The 17,161-nt window shown below is 40.3% G+C and overlaps 2 protein-coding genes across 6 annotated transcripts in view; one reads left to right on the forward strand and one right to left on the reverse strand.

Annotated features, from left to right (window-relative positions):
- Window positions 1-17,161, forward strand: part of dock1 (dedicator of cytokinesis 1) — a 617,564-nt gene that overhangs the window by 250,186 nt on the left and 350,217 nt on the right. The gene's annotated exons all lie outside the window — the stretch shown is intronic.
- Window positions 15,630-17,161, reverse strand: part of insyn2a (inhibitory synaptic factor 2A) — a 43,829-nt gene continuing 42,297 nt past the window's right edge. The window contains exon 3 of the mRNA XM_078224376.1: window positions 15,630-15,819. Coding sequence (XP_078080502.1) covers window positions 15,630-15,819 — 190 coding nt within the window. The remainder of the gene's footprint in view (window positions 15,820-17,161) is intronic.

The raw sequence follows: 17,161 nt of genomic DNA on the forward strand, positions 1-17,161 counted from the left end.
CTCAATTGACCCTGTTATCATCACACTCTCAGGGAATGTATTCCAAATCACAACAATTCACTTGGTAAAAGTAAATTCTTATCATTTCCAACTTTTTAAATTCAATACCAGTCATCTTTGTTTTCTATAAGAAATAGTCTTCTATAAGAAATAGTTTCTTAAGGAAAACTAAGGAAAGGATAGACTTCTCTCATGTCTCTGAGCGGGTAGGAAGCATCCTAAAAGAGGCGGGTAACCAGACAGACATCATTGACCACATTGGTGCAAATGACATAGGCAGAAAAGAGCAGGGAGGTCCTGCGAGAGCAATTCAGGGAGTTGGGTAGTAGGCTAAAAAGCAGGGCCTCTAGGGTAGCGATCTCTGGACTACTCCCAGTGCCACATGCTAGTGAGGCTAGGAACAGGGAGATTGTACAGCTGAACGCGTGGCTAAAGGACTGGCGCAGGAGGGAGGGTTTCAAATTCGTGGATCACTGGAAAGTCTTCATGAGAGGATGGCACCTGTACAAGAAGGACAGGTTACACCTAAACTGGAGGGGCACGAATATCCTAGCTGGGAGTTTTGTTAGTGTGGTTCGGGTGGGTTTAAACTAATGTGGCAGGGGGGTGGGGATCAGAACAATAGGTCAATAAGCATAGAGGCTGGGGACGAGGTTGGGGCCAAGACAAGGCTATCTAAGAGGAAGAGCATTCTGGGGGAGGATGACTTCAGTGGGCCTGGAGGTCTGGAGTGCATCTGCTTCAATGCAAGGAGCGTCATGGGCAAGACAGACGAGCTTAGAGCCTTAATGCTTGCATGGAACTTGGATGTGGTTGTAGTGAAGGAGACTTGGTTAAAAGAAGTACAGGAATGGCACCTGAATATTCTGGGGTATAAGTGTTTTAGGCGAGACAGAGAAGGGGCTAGGAGAGGTGGGGGAGTAGCAATGCTGGTTAGGGAGCATATTACAGTGGTGCAGAGGGTGGACAATTTGGAAGGGTCAGGTAACGAGTCACTGTGGGTGGAGCTCAGAAACAGGAAGGGCGCAGTCACTATGCTGGGGGTAGACTACAGGCCTCCCAACAGCCCACGAGAAGTTGAGGAACGGATATGTAAGGAGATTCTGGACAGGTGCAGAAAAAATAGGTTTGTTGTAGTGGGAGACTTTAATTTCCCTTGTATAGACTGGAAATCGCTTAGGGCTGGGGGCCTGGATGGGGAAGAATTTATAAAATGCGTACAGGAAGGTTCTTTGGAACAATATGTTGACAGTCCAACTAGAGAGGGGGCTGTACTGGACCTAGTACTGGGGAATGAGCCCGGTCAGGTCATCAAAGTTTCAGTAGGGAAACTTGTGGCACATAGTGACCACAATTCTGTAAACTTTAGGATAGTAATGGAAAAAGATGAGTGTTGTCCTATGGATAAGGTGCTGAATTGGGGGAAGGCTAACTACAGCCGGATTAGGCAGGATTTGGTGGCTGTTGATTGAGAGAGGCTGTTCGAGGGTAAATCCACATCTGGCATGTGGGAGTCTTTTAAGGAGCAGTTGATAGGACTGCAGGACAGGCATGTGCCTGTAAAGAGGAAGGATAGGAAAGGTAGGATTTGGGAGCCGTGGATAACCAGTGAAATTGTGGGTCTAATCAAAAAGAAAAAAGAGGCATACATGAGGTCCAGGCAGCTAAAAACAGACGGAGCACTGGAGGAATACAGAGAAAGTAGAAAAGAACTCAAACAGGGAGTTAGAAGAGCAAAAAGGGGTCAGGAAATGTCCTTGGCAGACAGGATTAAGGAGAATCCTAAGGCATTTTATACATATGTTAGGAACAAGAGGGTTGTTGGGGAAAGAATCGGACCTCTCAGGGACAAAGGAGGGGAATTATGCTCAGAACCAAAGGAAGTAGGAGAGATCCTAAACGAATACTTTGCATCAGTATTCACAAAGGAGAGGGACATGTTGACTGGTAGTGTCTCAGAGAGACGTGTTAGAAAAAACCGTTATTACAAGGGAGGAAGTGTTAGGTTTTTTAGGAAACATTAAGACAGACAAATCACCAGGGCCAGATGGCATCTATCCTAGACTCCTCAGGGAGGCAAGAGATGCAATTGCTGGGCCTCTAACAGAAATCTTTGTCTCTTCACTGGACACAGGTGAGGTCCCAGAGGATTGGAGGATAGCAAATGTGGTCCCGTTATTTAAGAAGGGGAGCAGGGATAACCCGGGTAATTATAGGCAGGTGAGCTTGACGTCCGTGGTAGGGAAATTGTTGGAGAAGATTCTTAGAGATAGGATATATGCGCATTTAGAACTGAATAATCTCATTAGCGATAGACAGCATGGTTTTGTACAAGGGAGGTCATGCCTCACAAATTTGGTTGAGTTTTTTGAGGAGGTGACAAAAACGATTGACGAGGGAAGGGCCGTGGATGTCGTCTATATGGATTTTAGTAAAGCGTTTGACATGGTCCCTCATGGCAGGCTGGTGCAAAAGGTTAAATCTCACGGGATAAAAGGTGAGCTAGCTAGATGGGTGGAGAACTGGCTTAGCCATAGAAGTCATGATGTGGAGATGCCGGCGTTGGACTGGGGTAAAATAACTGTGGTTAGCACTGCTGCTTCACAGCTCCAGGGACCTGGGTTCGATTCCCGGCTTGGGTCACTGTCTGTGTGGAGTTTGCACATTCTCCTCGTGTCTGCGTGGATTTCCTCCGGGTGCTCCGGTTTCCTCCCACAGTCCAAAGATGTGCGGGTTAGTTTGATTGGCCATGCTAAAATTGCCCCTTAGTGTCCTGGGATGCGTAGATTAGAGGGATTAGTGGGTAAAGTATGTAGGGATATGGGGGTAGGGCCTGGGTGGGATTGTGGTCGGTGCGGACTCGATGGGCTGAATGGCCTCTTTCTGTACTGTAGGGTTTCTATGATTCTATGATTTCTAAACACAGTAAGAAGTTTAACAACACCAGGTTAAAGTCCAACAGGTTTATTTGGTAGCAAAAGCCACACCACGTGGCTTTTGCTACCGAATAAACCACACCATGTGGCTTTTGCTACCAAATAAACCTGTTGGACTTTAACCTGGTGTTGTTAAACTTCTTACTTAGCCATAGAAGACAGAGCGTAACAGTGGAGGGGTCTTTTTCCGGTTGGAGGTCTGTGACTAGTGGTGTTCCGCAGGGCTCTGTACTGGGACCTCTGTTGTTTGTGATATATATAAATGATTTGGAGGAAGATGTTGCTGGTGTGATCAGTAAGTTTGCAGACGATACAAAGATTGCTGGAGTTGCGGATAGTGATGAACATTGTCAGGGAATACAGCAGAATATAGATAGGCTGGAACATTGGGCGGAGAAATGGCAGATGGAATTTAATCCAGATAAATGCGAAGTGATGCATTTCGGTAGATCTAATGTAAGGGGGAGCTATACAATAAATGGCAGAACCATCAGGAGTGTAGACACATGGAGGGACCTGGGTGTACAAGTCCACAGATCCTTAAAGGTGGCAGCACAGGTGGAGAGGGTGGTCAAGAAGGCATATGGTATGCTTGCTTTATTGGATGGGGCATAGAATATAAAAGTTGGCATATGATGTTGCAGCTGAAGAGACCGTTGGTTAGGCTACATTTGGAATACTGCGTCCAGTTCTGGTCGCCACACTACCAGAAGGATGTGGAGGCTTTGGAGAGCGTACAAAAAAGGTTTATCAGGATGTTGCCTGGTATGGAAGGTCCTAGCTATGAGGAGAGATTGGGTAAACTGGGGTTGTTCTCCCTGGAAAGATGGAGGATGAGGGGCGACCTAATAGAGGTGTATAAAATTATGAAGGGTGAACAGTGGGAAGCTTTTTCCCAGGTCGGAGGTGACGAATACAAGGGGCCACGGGTTCAAGGTGAGGGGGGCACAGATGTCAGGGAGAAGTATTTTACACAGAGGGTGGTGGGAGCTTGGAATGCACTGCCAAGCAAGGTGATTGAGGCGGACATGCTGGGATCGTTTAAGACTTATCTAGATAGCCACATGAACAGACTGGGAATAGAGGGATACAAACGAATGGTCTAGTTGGGCACATGAGCGGCGCAGGCTTGGAGGGCCGAAGGGCCTGTTCTTTGTTCTTTGTTTCCTTTCCTTAGTTTTTCCTTAAGAAAAAAATAGCCCAATCATTATAAACTTTTGATCCAAAAAACAATTCATGCAATGTAGTGATCCTTGACCAGCTGATAGTAACAGGCATCATCCCAATTTTGTGTTTATAATGAGGTCTAAGTATGACATTTTAAACAAGAAATAGGCACTTTTGGTAAGTTGAAATTCAGTGTGCACTTGGCTTTGTTCATTATCAATATTCAGACCTAATGTAGCTTCTGGTTATAGGCTTTTTTATATATTCATAATTGAGACACTTCCAGTTGAGCATTGCTCATCTTCTGCTATTCTCACATTTTTTAAATCATAGAAATATTTGATTTGACAGACCATTCTCAAGTGTGAAATCTTTTAAATTTTTTTATTCCAACAAATATTCCTCTTGGAGTAGTGATTCTTCATATAAATGTGCTTGTTACAAAATTATTACATCGCACAAAAAAGTGAGAACTTTAGTAGGACCAACTGAAATTTTCCTGAGCCTAGCTGCAACTCTGTTCGACTCAGAGTGCATATGCATATTTGGGACTGTTACCAGTGTCACCAGTCTCTCTCAGTGCATCTTACATCTCTTAACATCCGGAGTCACCTTTTTCTATTCAAAATGTTGTTAACCCAAAGCACGGCCCAGTGATTATAACATCAGAGCTTTGCTCTGTACATCTGCCACCAAAATGTTGCACACCCTGGCAATTGTGTCCAGCTCTTTACGGAAATTGAACTGAAAAGCCCTCATCAAGACTGATAGAGATTCAAACCAGTTACTGTCTACTCTTTAAGTAAAATACAATAATGAACAACATAATTTTCATAGTGACAGCAATCTATTTCCCTATGCTGAGTTATAAAAAATAATAACATGCAACTTGCTAGCTTCATAAATTTAGGTTTGTTCCTCTAAGTTTGTTTTCAAAGATAAACTGGTTTAGATTATTAAAGTGCTGCGAAGTGTTCTGTTTGTGCTAGCTAACAACCTCTCATTCTGTTTGGAAGCAAGATGGAAAATTTCTGCATGTCTTACATCTCAGATAAGGAACTTGGCCCTCTGAACTACAAATCAAAGTTGATTTGCAATCATGAGGCTTTCTTCTGCTTTAACAAAGCCCTTTGCTATCTAAATTGAATAAAGCTGCAATTAGACTCTCAGGTAGTAGAGATAGCTATGTTTTACCAATGACGTAATATGCTTGAGAATAGACATGGTGATCCTTTGTATATTAATTATGTCTCCAAATTGCTGTTATCAAGAAGAGATTCACACTGCTGCCATAATACCTAAAAAAAAGTTGCATGCAGCCATGTAAATTAAGCTAATCTAACATTACAGAAATATGAGTTTTTAAAAAAGCTCAAGTAAAATCCAGTCTAATCAAATGAAAGAAAATATTGCCTTATTGTAAACACTTTATAGTCAAATTATTTTTGTAGAAAAATTACTCTAACCATATCAGTATTAGAAAGGTGGATGATGATCAATTTCATGAATGGCAGAAATGTGGTGGAAGTGGTAAGCATGTACTTTGTCCTTAGTCAAAGTCTCATACTTGAGCCTTGAAGAAATTTAAGCGGTTTGAAAAAATGAGAGTAGTAAATTAGTTTAGAAATTGCTTGGAGGAAATGACAAGATTTGCAATTATATGCACTTCTTCAGGGCTCAGCTCTGTGATTTTTTCCTGTTCACTACATAACTCAATAATTTAGACATAGGCCAGAATCCTTTGGTCGGCGAGCATGACCAATGGGCAGAAGTGACTGTGGTGCCCACCTCTGTCCATGAGTGCTAGGAGAATCCAATTGCATGCTGTCTGGCCAAGTAAGGACAGTAAGAAGTCTCACAACACCAGGTTAAAGTCCAACAGGTTTATTTGGTAGCACAAGCCACTAGCTTTAGGAGCGCTGCTCCTTCATCAGGTAAGTGGGAGTTCTGTTCACAAACAGGGCATATAAAGACAAACTCAATTTACAAAATAATGGTTGGAATGCGAGTCTTTACAGGTAATCAAGTCTTAAAGGTATAGACAATGTGAGTGGAGAGAGGGTTAAGCACAGGTTAAAGAGATGTGTCTTGTCTCCAGCCAGGACAGTTCTGGCTGGAGACAATACACACCTCTTTAACCTGTGCTTAACTGATGACATTGGGAGAAAATAAAAGGAGGCCAGGCAGCTGGAAAAAGGCTGCTCGGGGTTGGAAGGATGGAACATGGAGCTAGTCAAGGCACCTATGAAAAGTGGACCTTAAAATGGCCTCTACACCAGGTGGGAAAGGCAGGCCTGCCAGTTTAGGTGGGCACTCAGCCCCGTGCTTCACAGATGACAGGCTACAGGCAGGGAGTGCCTAATATGATGCCCTAATGCAATAGAATGGAAAGAGGGCATGGACTGCCATGTTATCCAGTTGCAGTACATGGCATCATACCCGCTCATCAGTGCAGCCATCGCAGTTCATGCCCTTTATATGAAGTTGATGTTTCTCTTCACCCTAGCAATGACTGTCACACTTCATTCTGCACCCTCGCCTTTCCTTCTCTCCTTTGTACTCTATGAATGATATGCTTTGTCTGTATAGCATCCAAGAAACAATAATTTTCACTGTATACCAATACATGTGACAATAATAAATCAAATCAAAAGACACCCAGCTGCCTTTGTACATCAACATTTCCTAATCTATCGCCATTTAAACATATTTTCACGTTTTACTGCATCGGCCATGTATTTTCCCACTCTCACAATTTGTCTAAATCGCCTTGATGCCTCCTTACATCCCCCTCAACACTCACGTTCCCACCTAGTCTTATGTTGTCAGCAAACTTGAAAATAATACATTTTTCCCTGATTCCAAATGATTGATACATATTGTATAGCTGCGGCCCAAGCACTGATCCCTGTGCTTCCCCACTCGTCACCACCTGTCACTCTGAAAAAGACCCATATATTCCTACTCTCTATTTCCTGTTTACTAACCAATTCTCAACCCATGTCAATATATTACCTCCAATCCAACGTGCTTTAGTTTTGCACACCTCTTATGTGGGATTTTATCATGAGCTTTCAAAAAATCCAAATACACCACATAATTCTTTCTCCCTATCTGTTCTACTAATTATGTTCTCAAAAACTCAGTAAGTTGCCAAACATGATTTCCCTTTCATAAATCTATGTTGACTTTATCTAATCCCATTGTTGTTTTTGAAATGTCCTTTTATCACTTCCTTTATAATGGACAGCTTTTATGTTCCTTGCGAGGCTACTCGTATTCTATTTTCCCTTCTTATAATCTCTCGATCCTCCTTTCCTGAATTTTAAACTGCACCCTATCTTCAGGCTTGCTACTGTTTCTTGCTACTTTATATGATTCCTCATTGGATCTAATACTATTCTTAATTTTTTTTGTTAATCATGGTTGGGCTGCTTTTCCTTTTATTCTATTGCACCAGAAAGAAATGTATAACTGTAGCAATGCATACATTTGTACCTTAAACATTAGCTCATGCCTGTCTTAGTGATGCCTTTTAACCTATTGTAGCCAGCTCACCCCCCATACCTTCATAGTTTCCTTTGTTTAGATTTAGAACTTTGGCTTCAGATTGAGTGACTTCATTTTCCATCCTAATGAAGAGTTCTATCATATAATGGTCACTCTTCCTGAAAGGAACCCACACAACAAGATAATGAACTTAGCCCTCTTCGTTGCACAGCACCAAATCTAGGATAGTCTTGTTCCCTCATTAGCTCTTCAATATACTGATTCAAAAAAACCATCTACGGCACTCTGGGCCAGTGAGTTTCATAGATTCAATACCCTCTGAGAGAAGTAGTTTCTCCTCATCTCAGTTTTGAGTCTACCTCTTCTCATTCTATATCTATGACCTATTGTTCTAAACCATTCCACAAGGGGGAACATCTGTTCAACGTCCATTTTATCAATCCCTTTCAGCATTTTATATACCTTAATCAGATCCCACCTCCTCCTTCTGAACTCCAGTGAGTACAGGCCCAAGCTATTCAACACTCCTTGTACAACAGCCCTTTCATGCCTGGAATTATTCTGGTGAACCTCTGAACTGCTTCCAGTGCCACATCCTTCCTCAAGTAAGGAGACCAAATCTGGACACCATACTCCAGGTGTGATCTCACCAATGCCTTATACAATTGTAACAACACTCTTTACTTTTAAAATCCAGTCCTTTAGTAATACATGCCAAGGTTCAATTTATCTTATTAAATGCTGCACCTGCATACCCACTTTCTGTGATTCATGCACAAAGATTCCTCTGCACTGACGCCCTTTGAATCTGCTCCCCATTTGAATAACAATTTGCCCTTTTATTTTTCTGGCCAAAATGGATAACCTCACACTTATCTCCATCTGCCAGATTCTGGCCCATTCTTCTAGCCTATCAATAGCCATCTGTAAACTCTGTATCTCCTTAACACAGCCTGCTTTCTCACCTAAAGGTAAATTACTGCGGATGCTGGAATCTGAGACAAAAACAGAAAATGCTGGAAAATCTCAGCAGGTCTGACAGCATCTATGGAGAGAGAATAGCACCAATGTTTCGAGGATAACTCTTCGTCAGAGCTGTCATGGCTCTAATTTTATGTTTGTCTCTCCTGGTATGACCGCTATGCTGCTTCTCCTATATGGTTGTATGAGTTAGAAGACTGTAAGGAGTTCCCAGACGAGTGTAATCGGTTCCATCCCATAATCTCAGAACTCATGCTTTGTGTGGTGAGTGGAACGATCACTATGACTAATAAGGTAGTAACTTTTCAGAAATTGTTGAACAAAGCTTTGTTAGGGAATGATAATTATATTATTTGACCTATGGATGCAGATCCTTTTATTGAGGACCTCAGAGCAGAAACATGGTAAAAATGAGAAATTACACATTCCAGGCCTCTTTCTATCCAGAAAGTATACATCAGAAGTTCTCCATTTAACAAAACGGATTAGAGTGACAATTAAGTTAACCAGTTATTAAAACAACAAAAAAGTTATTGTAGTTGGCTAAAAGTTTGACTGCAGTGAAATCTGATTTGCTGATAACTGATTGAACATTGCTCTCCTGTTCTGGGACGTTAATATTGGAATTTGCATTTTATTGTAAGAAAGCCATTACTACAGCACCATATATACCCTCATATTGAATTAGTGCAGGTGATGTAAGAGTATAAAGAACTTAATTATTTTGTTCTAATATAGTAGTTTTCTCTCCCATACACTCCAGAGCATTTTCCAGACATGTATATTGTATTGGAGTATGTTGATTTTAAATGTTGAATGTTGTGATATTAAGCAGCAATATAACTTGGTAGTAATGATCTGAAAAACAATATATTTTGTTGAATATGGAAATCGCATCAGTCCAGTTAACTCAAAAGAATCAAAAATATAACTGTCTCACTAAATTTTGAATTTTGACAAGGAGACTTTTGATGTCAGATGAATTATTTGCAGCCTCCCTGGTCTGTGACCACTACCATGTTGAACCAAAGTATGCTTTTAATGTTTCAAATACCAAATTTGTTCTTCCAAAACCACATTTTATTTTTATTTGGTTCCCTCTTTTGTTCTGAACAGGTAATGAAACATTATACCTAATATGATAATTATTTAAATATCCATGGAGCAAGAAATCCAGATAATGGCGAGCAACATGATACAAGCTACTGATTTTGGCTTGAAACAATATATAAAAATAAGTAGTTGTTAATTGAAAGCAAAAAGTTAAAAGAAAACACAATTTGACACTTATCTTCAATGTTTTATTCATGAAAATACAATTGTGTAACTATCTGTAGTAAAACCGACTATTTCCAAGTGTTAAAGGTGTTCATACAGGAGAGCCATATCCTGTGGTCTTTTCTTCTGAACTGTTATATGTTCTCTTGGTTTCTTCGTCCTTTCTACCCCTCACAGACTGTCTTTAATATTACTTGCCCAGTCCTCCACAATTAATTTCCTTTCAGGCTATGTTTTTACTTCTTTAGTCAGTTTTATTTCTGTCTTATAATTCAGCATGGTCTCTTTCCTGTATCTTCCCCTTCAATACATTCCTGTTACTGGAGGAACACTGGGGTTGCATGGGTGCAGTACAATACACATCTTTTTAACCTGTCTTGATGCTCTCTCCACTCCCATTGTTTTGTTTCTTAAAGACTGGATTAGTTGTAAGTATTCGCATTCCAACCATTATTCATGTAAATTGAGTCTGTGTCTTATAAGTTCTGTTTGTGAACAGAATTCCCACTCACCTGAAGAAGGGGCTCAGAGCCTCGAAAGCTTGTGTGGCTTTTGCTACCAAATAAACCTGTTGGACTTTAACCTGGTGTTGTTAAACTTCTTGCAGTACATGAGGACAGGATTGGGGGAGGACTGGTTGTGAGATGAAGGGAGATTGCAATATAGAAAGACAAACTACGAAATCTTGGAAGCAAAATGGGTGGTAGAAGAGAAATCAAGGTGTGAGATCTGTAATCACCATAGAGTAGGACATTTTTAAGTGATTGTAATGACTCAGGAAGCCCAACTGCAAAGGAACATAGTTTATTACAGAATCCCAGCCTGAAGACTCGGGTAATGGTTCCAGCTGAGCAGGCCACTGCCTGTTAGCAGGGGAACTCGTATTCAATGAGCCCCACAGAGAGATCAACCAGTGATTCCCCATGGATCTTGTGGGGGTTATTCCGCCCCCCGCCCCCCCCCCCCCCCCCCCCCGAGGATCAAGGGTTGGCCCTCACTCCCATGACGATGGAGCTTTTTGTGGCCTCATCCTCCTCACTATAGGGTCAATGCCAGGCCACCAGACATAACTCCTTGTGAGCATTTTCATCTGAGAAATTCCTGGGTTTCCATTGTACAATCCTTGAAGTATTGGTCACAGGCCTGGATGCAAGACAACCACCTGGGCTCTCCACAGGATGATACCATCTTCTATACTATATTTACGGTGGCATACTTCTTGAATGACAACTTAACTCCAGTTGGAGATAGACCTGGCTCATATCTAATTTGGAAAATATGCGACCTCCAGCCCGCTTTGCGTACAAGTCTTCTATGTGTGGTATCTGACTAAGTGGGAGGCTCTGTTGACCATCAACTTACAATCCCCGCAGAGATGGACCGAATTGTCAGGTTTTAAAACTGACCACTGACGCGGCCCATTGAGCAAATTGTACTGGGCGTTTAATGCCAAGTTACTCTAGACATTCCAATTCAGAGCATAGGGGACCGGTCGTGCCTTGAAGTATTTAGGTTTGGCCTCTGTGTGTACGTCGATCTTGGCCCTAGTACCTCTAATCTTCCTGAGGCCTTCCTGGAATACTTCGGGATACTTCCCAATGACCTTGCATAAAATGCCAGTACCCAATTTAAAGATCTGTGGCCAATCCAGGCGGATTTTCTGTAGTCAGTCCCTTCCCAAACAGCTGGGCCCGGGTCCTTACACCATTGTTAGGGGAGATAGATTGTCCGTTGCCCGTGCATAATTGGGGTTACAGTGGTCCTAACAATACGTACGGGCCCACCAGTGTATGTGGCCAATCTAGCCTTGGTGTGCCATGGGCTTAAAGGCAAGATGCCCAATTGGAGTCACCTAAAATTTTGCTCCCCAATAATAGATACAGTGACTCTTGTGTCTACCTCCATATCTTGGGGCTGGCTATTTATCTGGAGTTTAATCTTGATTGGAGCCAATTTGGATGTAATTTAGCTGTATCAATTCCTCATTCTTGAGTTTGCTTATCTGTAAGGCCCTATTCAGAGGTGACTTGACTCTTTGGCCTGGGCGGTACGCATTTTGCCTTTTCCGGTAGCCTTGTCTAGGGCGGACGCTATGGCTACAAGTGCAGCATGGATATGCTCTCTCCTCACTGAATTGTGAAGAGACTTCTCGTCTAGTTCTGGAATCGTGCGGCCTCCGACTCCAATTTCCCTTTCTTGGCAGCAAATGGAAAATGCGAGCATTGTCCGCTGGGGATTTGGTTCTGCAGTATGCAGGTCGTCCAAGGCTGAGGATGGTACCATCTATGGACCCCTGAAGCTTCTGGACTCCTTTTCCCATGTTTTCACAAGAAAGGGCCAGTTGTATGGCTTTTTTGAGGTGCAGAGTTGGTTCAGTCAGCAGGTTTCTTTGGGTTGCAATATTATCAATTCCACAGACTAAATGATCCCATAACATTTCCTGAAGTGCTGACCCGTACTCAATGTTACACCAATATCCATAGTCGCGTAAGAATTCAGTGACCATTCCCCAGGGAGTTTATTTGGCGTATTAAACCTGTAGCTTTGCTATATAACAGTTTAAGGTTGTAGTGGTTCAATACCATATCTACCAATTCGTCAAAAGATTTTGAATCCGTGGCTGCCAGGTAGGTTAAACGCTTTATGATGTTGAAAGCTGGAGCCTCACAAGCATAGTCTGTTTTTTTTTCTGTTCCCAAACAGGGCATATAAAGACACAAACTCAAATTACAGAATAATGGTTGGAATGCGAATACTTAGAGCTAATCAAGTCTTAAAGGTACAAACAATGTGAATGGAGAGAGCATTGAAACAGGTTAAAGAGATGTGTATCGTCTCCAGACAGGACAGCCAGGGAGATTCTGCAAGTCCAGGCAAGCTGTGGGGATTACAGACAGTGTGACATGAACCCAATATCCCGGTTGAGGCCGTCTTCATGTGTGCGGAACTTGGCTATCAGTTTCTGCTCAGCGACCACTCAGTTTCCCACTCACCTGAAGAATGAGCTTAAGGCTCCGAAAGCTTGTGGCTTTTGCTACCAAACAAACCCGTTGGACTTTAACCTGGTGTTGTTAAATTTCTTACTAGCCTCACAGACGGTCAGGGGAATGACTTTTTGCTGGTCCTCCCCTTCTATTCTGTTTGCCCAGAAGAAACATCTCATTCTTTTGTCATACTGGGGCCAATCCTCCACACCCGCATCTTAAGTTTCCAGTATCCCAAACAGCAGCATTTTCAATATCTTCCGTCACTGTCTTACCAGGTTCGTTGAAAGGCAAGGCAAGATTATCCAAAATTTTTTTTGTTTCTGGTCGCCAATGTATTGACTCAAGAAGCTCGACTGGAAAGGAACATAGTTTATTATAGAATGCAAAATAAAACTTTGTGTACACACACTGGTCCCTTCCTGGGACTACAGTTCAGCAGGACAGGGCCGGCCTTATAAAAGGCTCACGTAATGAGTTCCAGTTGGGCAAGCTAATGCCTGTTACCAGGGTATCTCGTCCATCAAACAGTGATCCCCATGGACCTCATGGGAGTCATCACAGTGATATTTTGTAATACAAATTGCCCACTCGTAGAGAAAGTTTCAGTTCCTTTTCACAAATTCTTGGGGTACTACACAAATGAAGATCAAAATGGATCATGTTTTGAATGCCCTTTGTAATGGATGCATTTATGTGGGCAGCCTGTTTCTTCGGGGAGAAGAATAGAAAATGTATTTGGTTACCTTTTCGGATTTGGTTCCTTATCATGGCAGATGATTCCTCTGATTTTGCTTGAAATGGCAAACAGGAAATCGCTCTCCCCCATATGTATACCCAGAGCAAAAGGGTTCATTATTATTGACTGATGGGATGTGGGCGTCACTGACTGGGCAGCATTTATTACCCATCCTTAACTGCCCTTGAACTGTGTGGCTTGCTAGGTCATTTCAGAGGATATTTAAGAGTCACTGCTGTGGATCTGGATTCACATGTAGGCCAGACCAGGTATGGATGGCAGATTTTCTTCCTCAAATGACATTTGTATTACAATAGTATGAGATGTCATACTCCAAATGGTGATTGTACAGGTTTAAAAACAAATGTTAATTAGCTAAATATTCCAGTTGCTTAAAAATTAAAACTCTCTAGGGATTTAGATAGAAACATATGGAAATAGAAAATCATTTAAAATTAAATACAGATTTTTGAGGGAGAATAGTTTTAACCTTTAGGTAGATCCTTGTTTTCAATTAATGTTTAATTCAAATATTTGGTTTGCTCCAGGTATAGCATAATTTTGATCTCCAAAATAATCATTTGGCATTCCTTATATTCTCAATGGCATAATGATGAGCTATTTTAAAAAAATAAATTCTAAGCCTTCAAACTTAATATATTATGAAATAGAATATTGGTTTCAAGGACTACTTAAATTTAATTTCCAAATTAAAACAATATTGAAATTTATGTAAAATTTGTGGCATTTATTGTAATAGTTTTCAAAGATAAATGTTAAAATAATTTTCCAGCAAGATTACGCTACATAACGAAATAGTGATTTATTTAATCAGTTTTTACAGTTAGACAGTTTCATATATATACTGTTCAATATATGCCTGTTGCATTACTTTAGCTTAATATTTGCCTTCAACTGACTCGTAAAACTTTGCAAGAAAACAAAGTTTTATTTGTAGTGCAAAGTACTTGTGAACTCTAAGGTGTACGTATAACAAATGCTATTTTAAGTGTTCTGTGAAGGTTTCTTCATAGCATTTAGTTTTGTAATGTAAAGCAATATAACTCTTAATCCTGTGCAATCAAATCATCGTTCATGTGCAGCTTCGTATAACGTACTTTACGTTATGCACAGATCTTTAAAAACTGTTTTTAGGTGGCTATTAATAATTCTTCTCTTCCTTTCCTCTTGGAAAAACAAAATACATACATTTATGATCGATATTTCCAATCAACATGATTTTCAAGTACCAGTAGATTAAAATTTTCCTAATGGAGAAAAATATACCCTGCACTCAGAGCTATCAACTGGAAATGATTAAAGATGTGTCACTGCTTGTGCATTTCGGCATAGTTCAGATTTTTCATATGGATCATACATAATGCAGATTTGGAAAAGCATTGTATGGTATTAAAGTTAAATGTGATTCTATTTTGTAAGCAGATTTGCAGGGTTATCACTTGGCAAGTAAAAACCTTCTGACAAGCATCACTGACATTTATCACCGATGTGCCTATTTGAAGAATTGTGCTTTTCCCTCCCTAATCTGTAATGTGCTTTAAAATGTTAATTTCATGCTCTTGACTTAAGGTTCTTGAATTAAACATAACAATGAAAATCCCTATAAAAGTACAACTTTCTCAGTGTTTTTGCTGTATTTTTAATGGATGAATGTATCAGAGTATCTTGCTTATTAGCAAAGTGAAATGACAGCTTGACATTAACAGGCCAAATCATAGTATTTGCAGGATTAATACAAATGATTTTTGAATACATCCATTTAAATTATTATTTTACTCTCCGTCTGTGACCTGTAAATAAAAAAAACTGTAGGTTATTTCATGTCCCTGCATGGTAGTGATTTATAAGAACGAAAATCTTTTGAAATGGATCATTTGAACTGAATGTTGCCTTGTGCATTGATGGCTGATTTTAAACTCTTGAGTATTGAGTATTCAGCTCAACTTCTAAACCAGTCAAAAAGGGGTCACTTCAAATGAATGGAATTGACATTTGGAATCTTTAATAGTTTAGTTAAAGAAACCACAGTTTCCATTTCCCATGCTTTTTTGATTCAGTCTTGCTAGGTTTTTGCTTTTGGTAGGCGGATGAACAGAATTCTTGTGAGTAAGGCAGGGTTGAAATCTGAGTTTCTTCAGTAGGATGTAGTTTTCTCATAACAGGCTGGAACTTGTCCTCTTGTTGCTTGAAGTCCAGTTCAACGCTAGGAGATAATAATACATGTAGCTTTAAATCAGTTAAGGGGTGACTGCACTGTTAAGCATACATGCTAACAACATGTAAACACCATCCACTGTGTGAACTGGGTCAGTCTGAATGTAAAATGCTCCTGCACAAAGTTAACATTAAACTGGTGTAGTGAAGATTTATAACCAAATTAAATCAAAATTAGAAATATATTTTCCCTTTCAACTTAAATTATTCCAGGACCGTTAGGATTTTTCATAATTTTTCTGTTCATTTCAAATCTATGCGACATGACTGGAGGACTGTATTGTTCATGTATGTTCATGTATGTTCATGTATGTTGTTGTCAAAAGACATTTTAATCAAATTCTATACTTCGAGATGATGGACTTTGAAACAATGTTGTCGTATTATCTAAATAATTTAGTAATCCACATGATTTGTTTCCAGAAATATATCTTGATGCAACCTGAACTAAAATAGAATTGAATGCTTATCCAATGATTTATTGCGCGCTCAGAGAATTGTAGGGCTGTATTTTAATGAAGCAAATGGCTGTCTTTAATAGAAATTGACTAAGCATATTTTGTGGGGAATTGGATAAATATTTTAAAAATAAGAATATATAAGGTGAGCAAGGAAGTGGGGTTAAGTAGATACCTTCAGTTGGATTATTGGCACCAGTATAAACTTGATGGGCAGAATAACCTATTCTGTGCTGTAGATTTCATTGAGAGGAATACTTTACAATTTCCCTACGGATTCCAGTATCTGCTGATACACCAAATTGGGGAATTATTCCTCATAATGCTATTTTACTTGATTTTAGTTTTTTTTAGAGGCTCAGTATAGTTCCTGAGGTGTTATAGGCACTTTTTTCAATAGCAGATCTTCTGCTAGGAAGAGACAAACATTGAGCCTGTGTGGATCAAGAAAGTTACATTGGGCAATACCTTTTCCTTTCTCCAGGCGATTATGAAAACATAACATTGCCTAGAGAATTCATACCAGAACAAAACCATTAGTCCAGCGTGCAAATTATTTTGTAAACAATAATAAAGATTGTAAACATTAATAGTTTGTTAACTAGTAACCCTGCAGTATAATGCATCAGTTCCAGTATCCCAGTGAGCTTTATTATCATCCATCTGTGCTAATGCTTCATCTCAAATTGCACTGAATAGGATACCTGCACATCATGAAGGAAAATATTCAACAGCACATAGATGGTGTTTGAGTTGTAATTTTATACCCATTTTCTGAAGGCACTGAAACTGCTCAGGTTGCACTCTTGTTTTATTTAACTGGAAACCCTCTTTATTTACATAAGAAATAGGAGCAGGAGTAGGCCATCTAGC

Source organism: Mustelus asterias, chromosome 11, assembly GCF_964213995.1.
Source record: "Mustelus asterias chromosome 11, sMusAst1.hap1.1, whole genome shotgun sequence".
Classification (NCBI taxonomy): domain Eukaryota; kingdom Metazoa; phylum Chordata; class Chondrichthyes; order Carcharhiniformes; family Triakidae; genus Mustelus; species Mustelus asterias.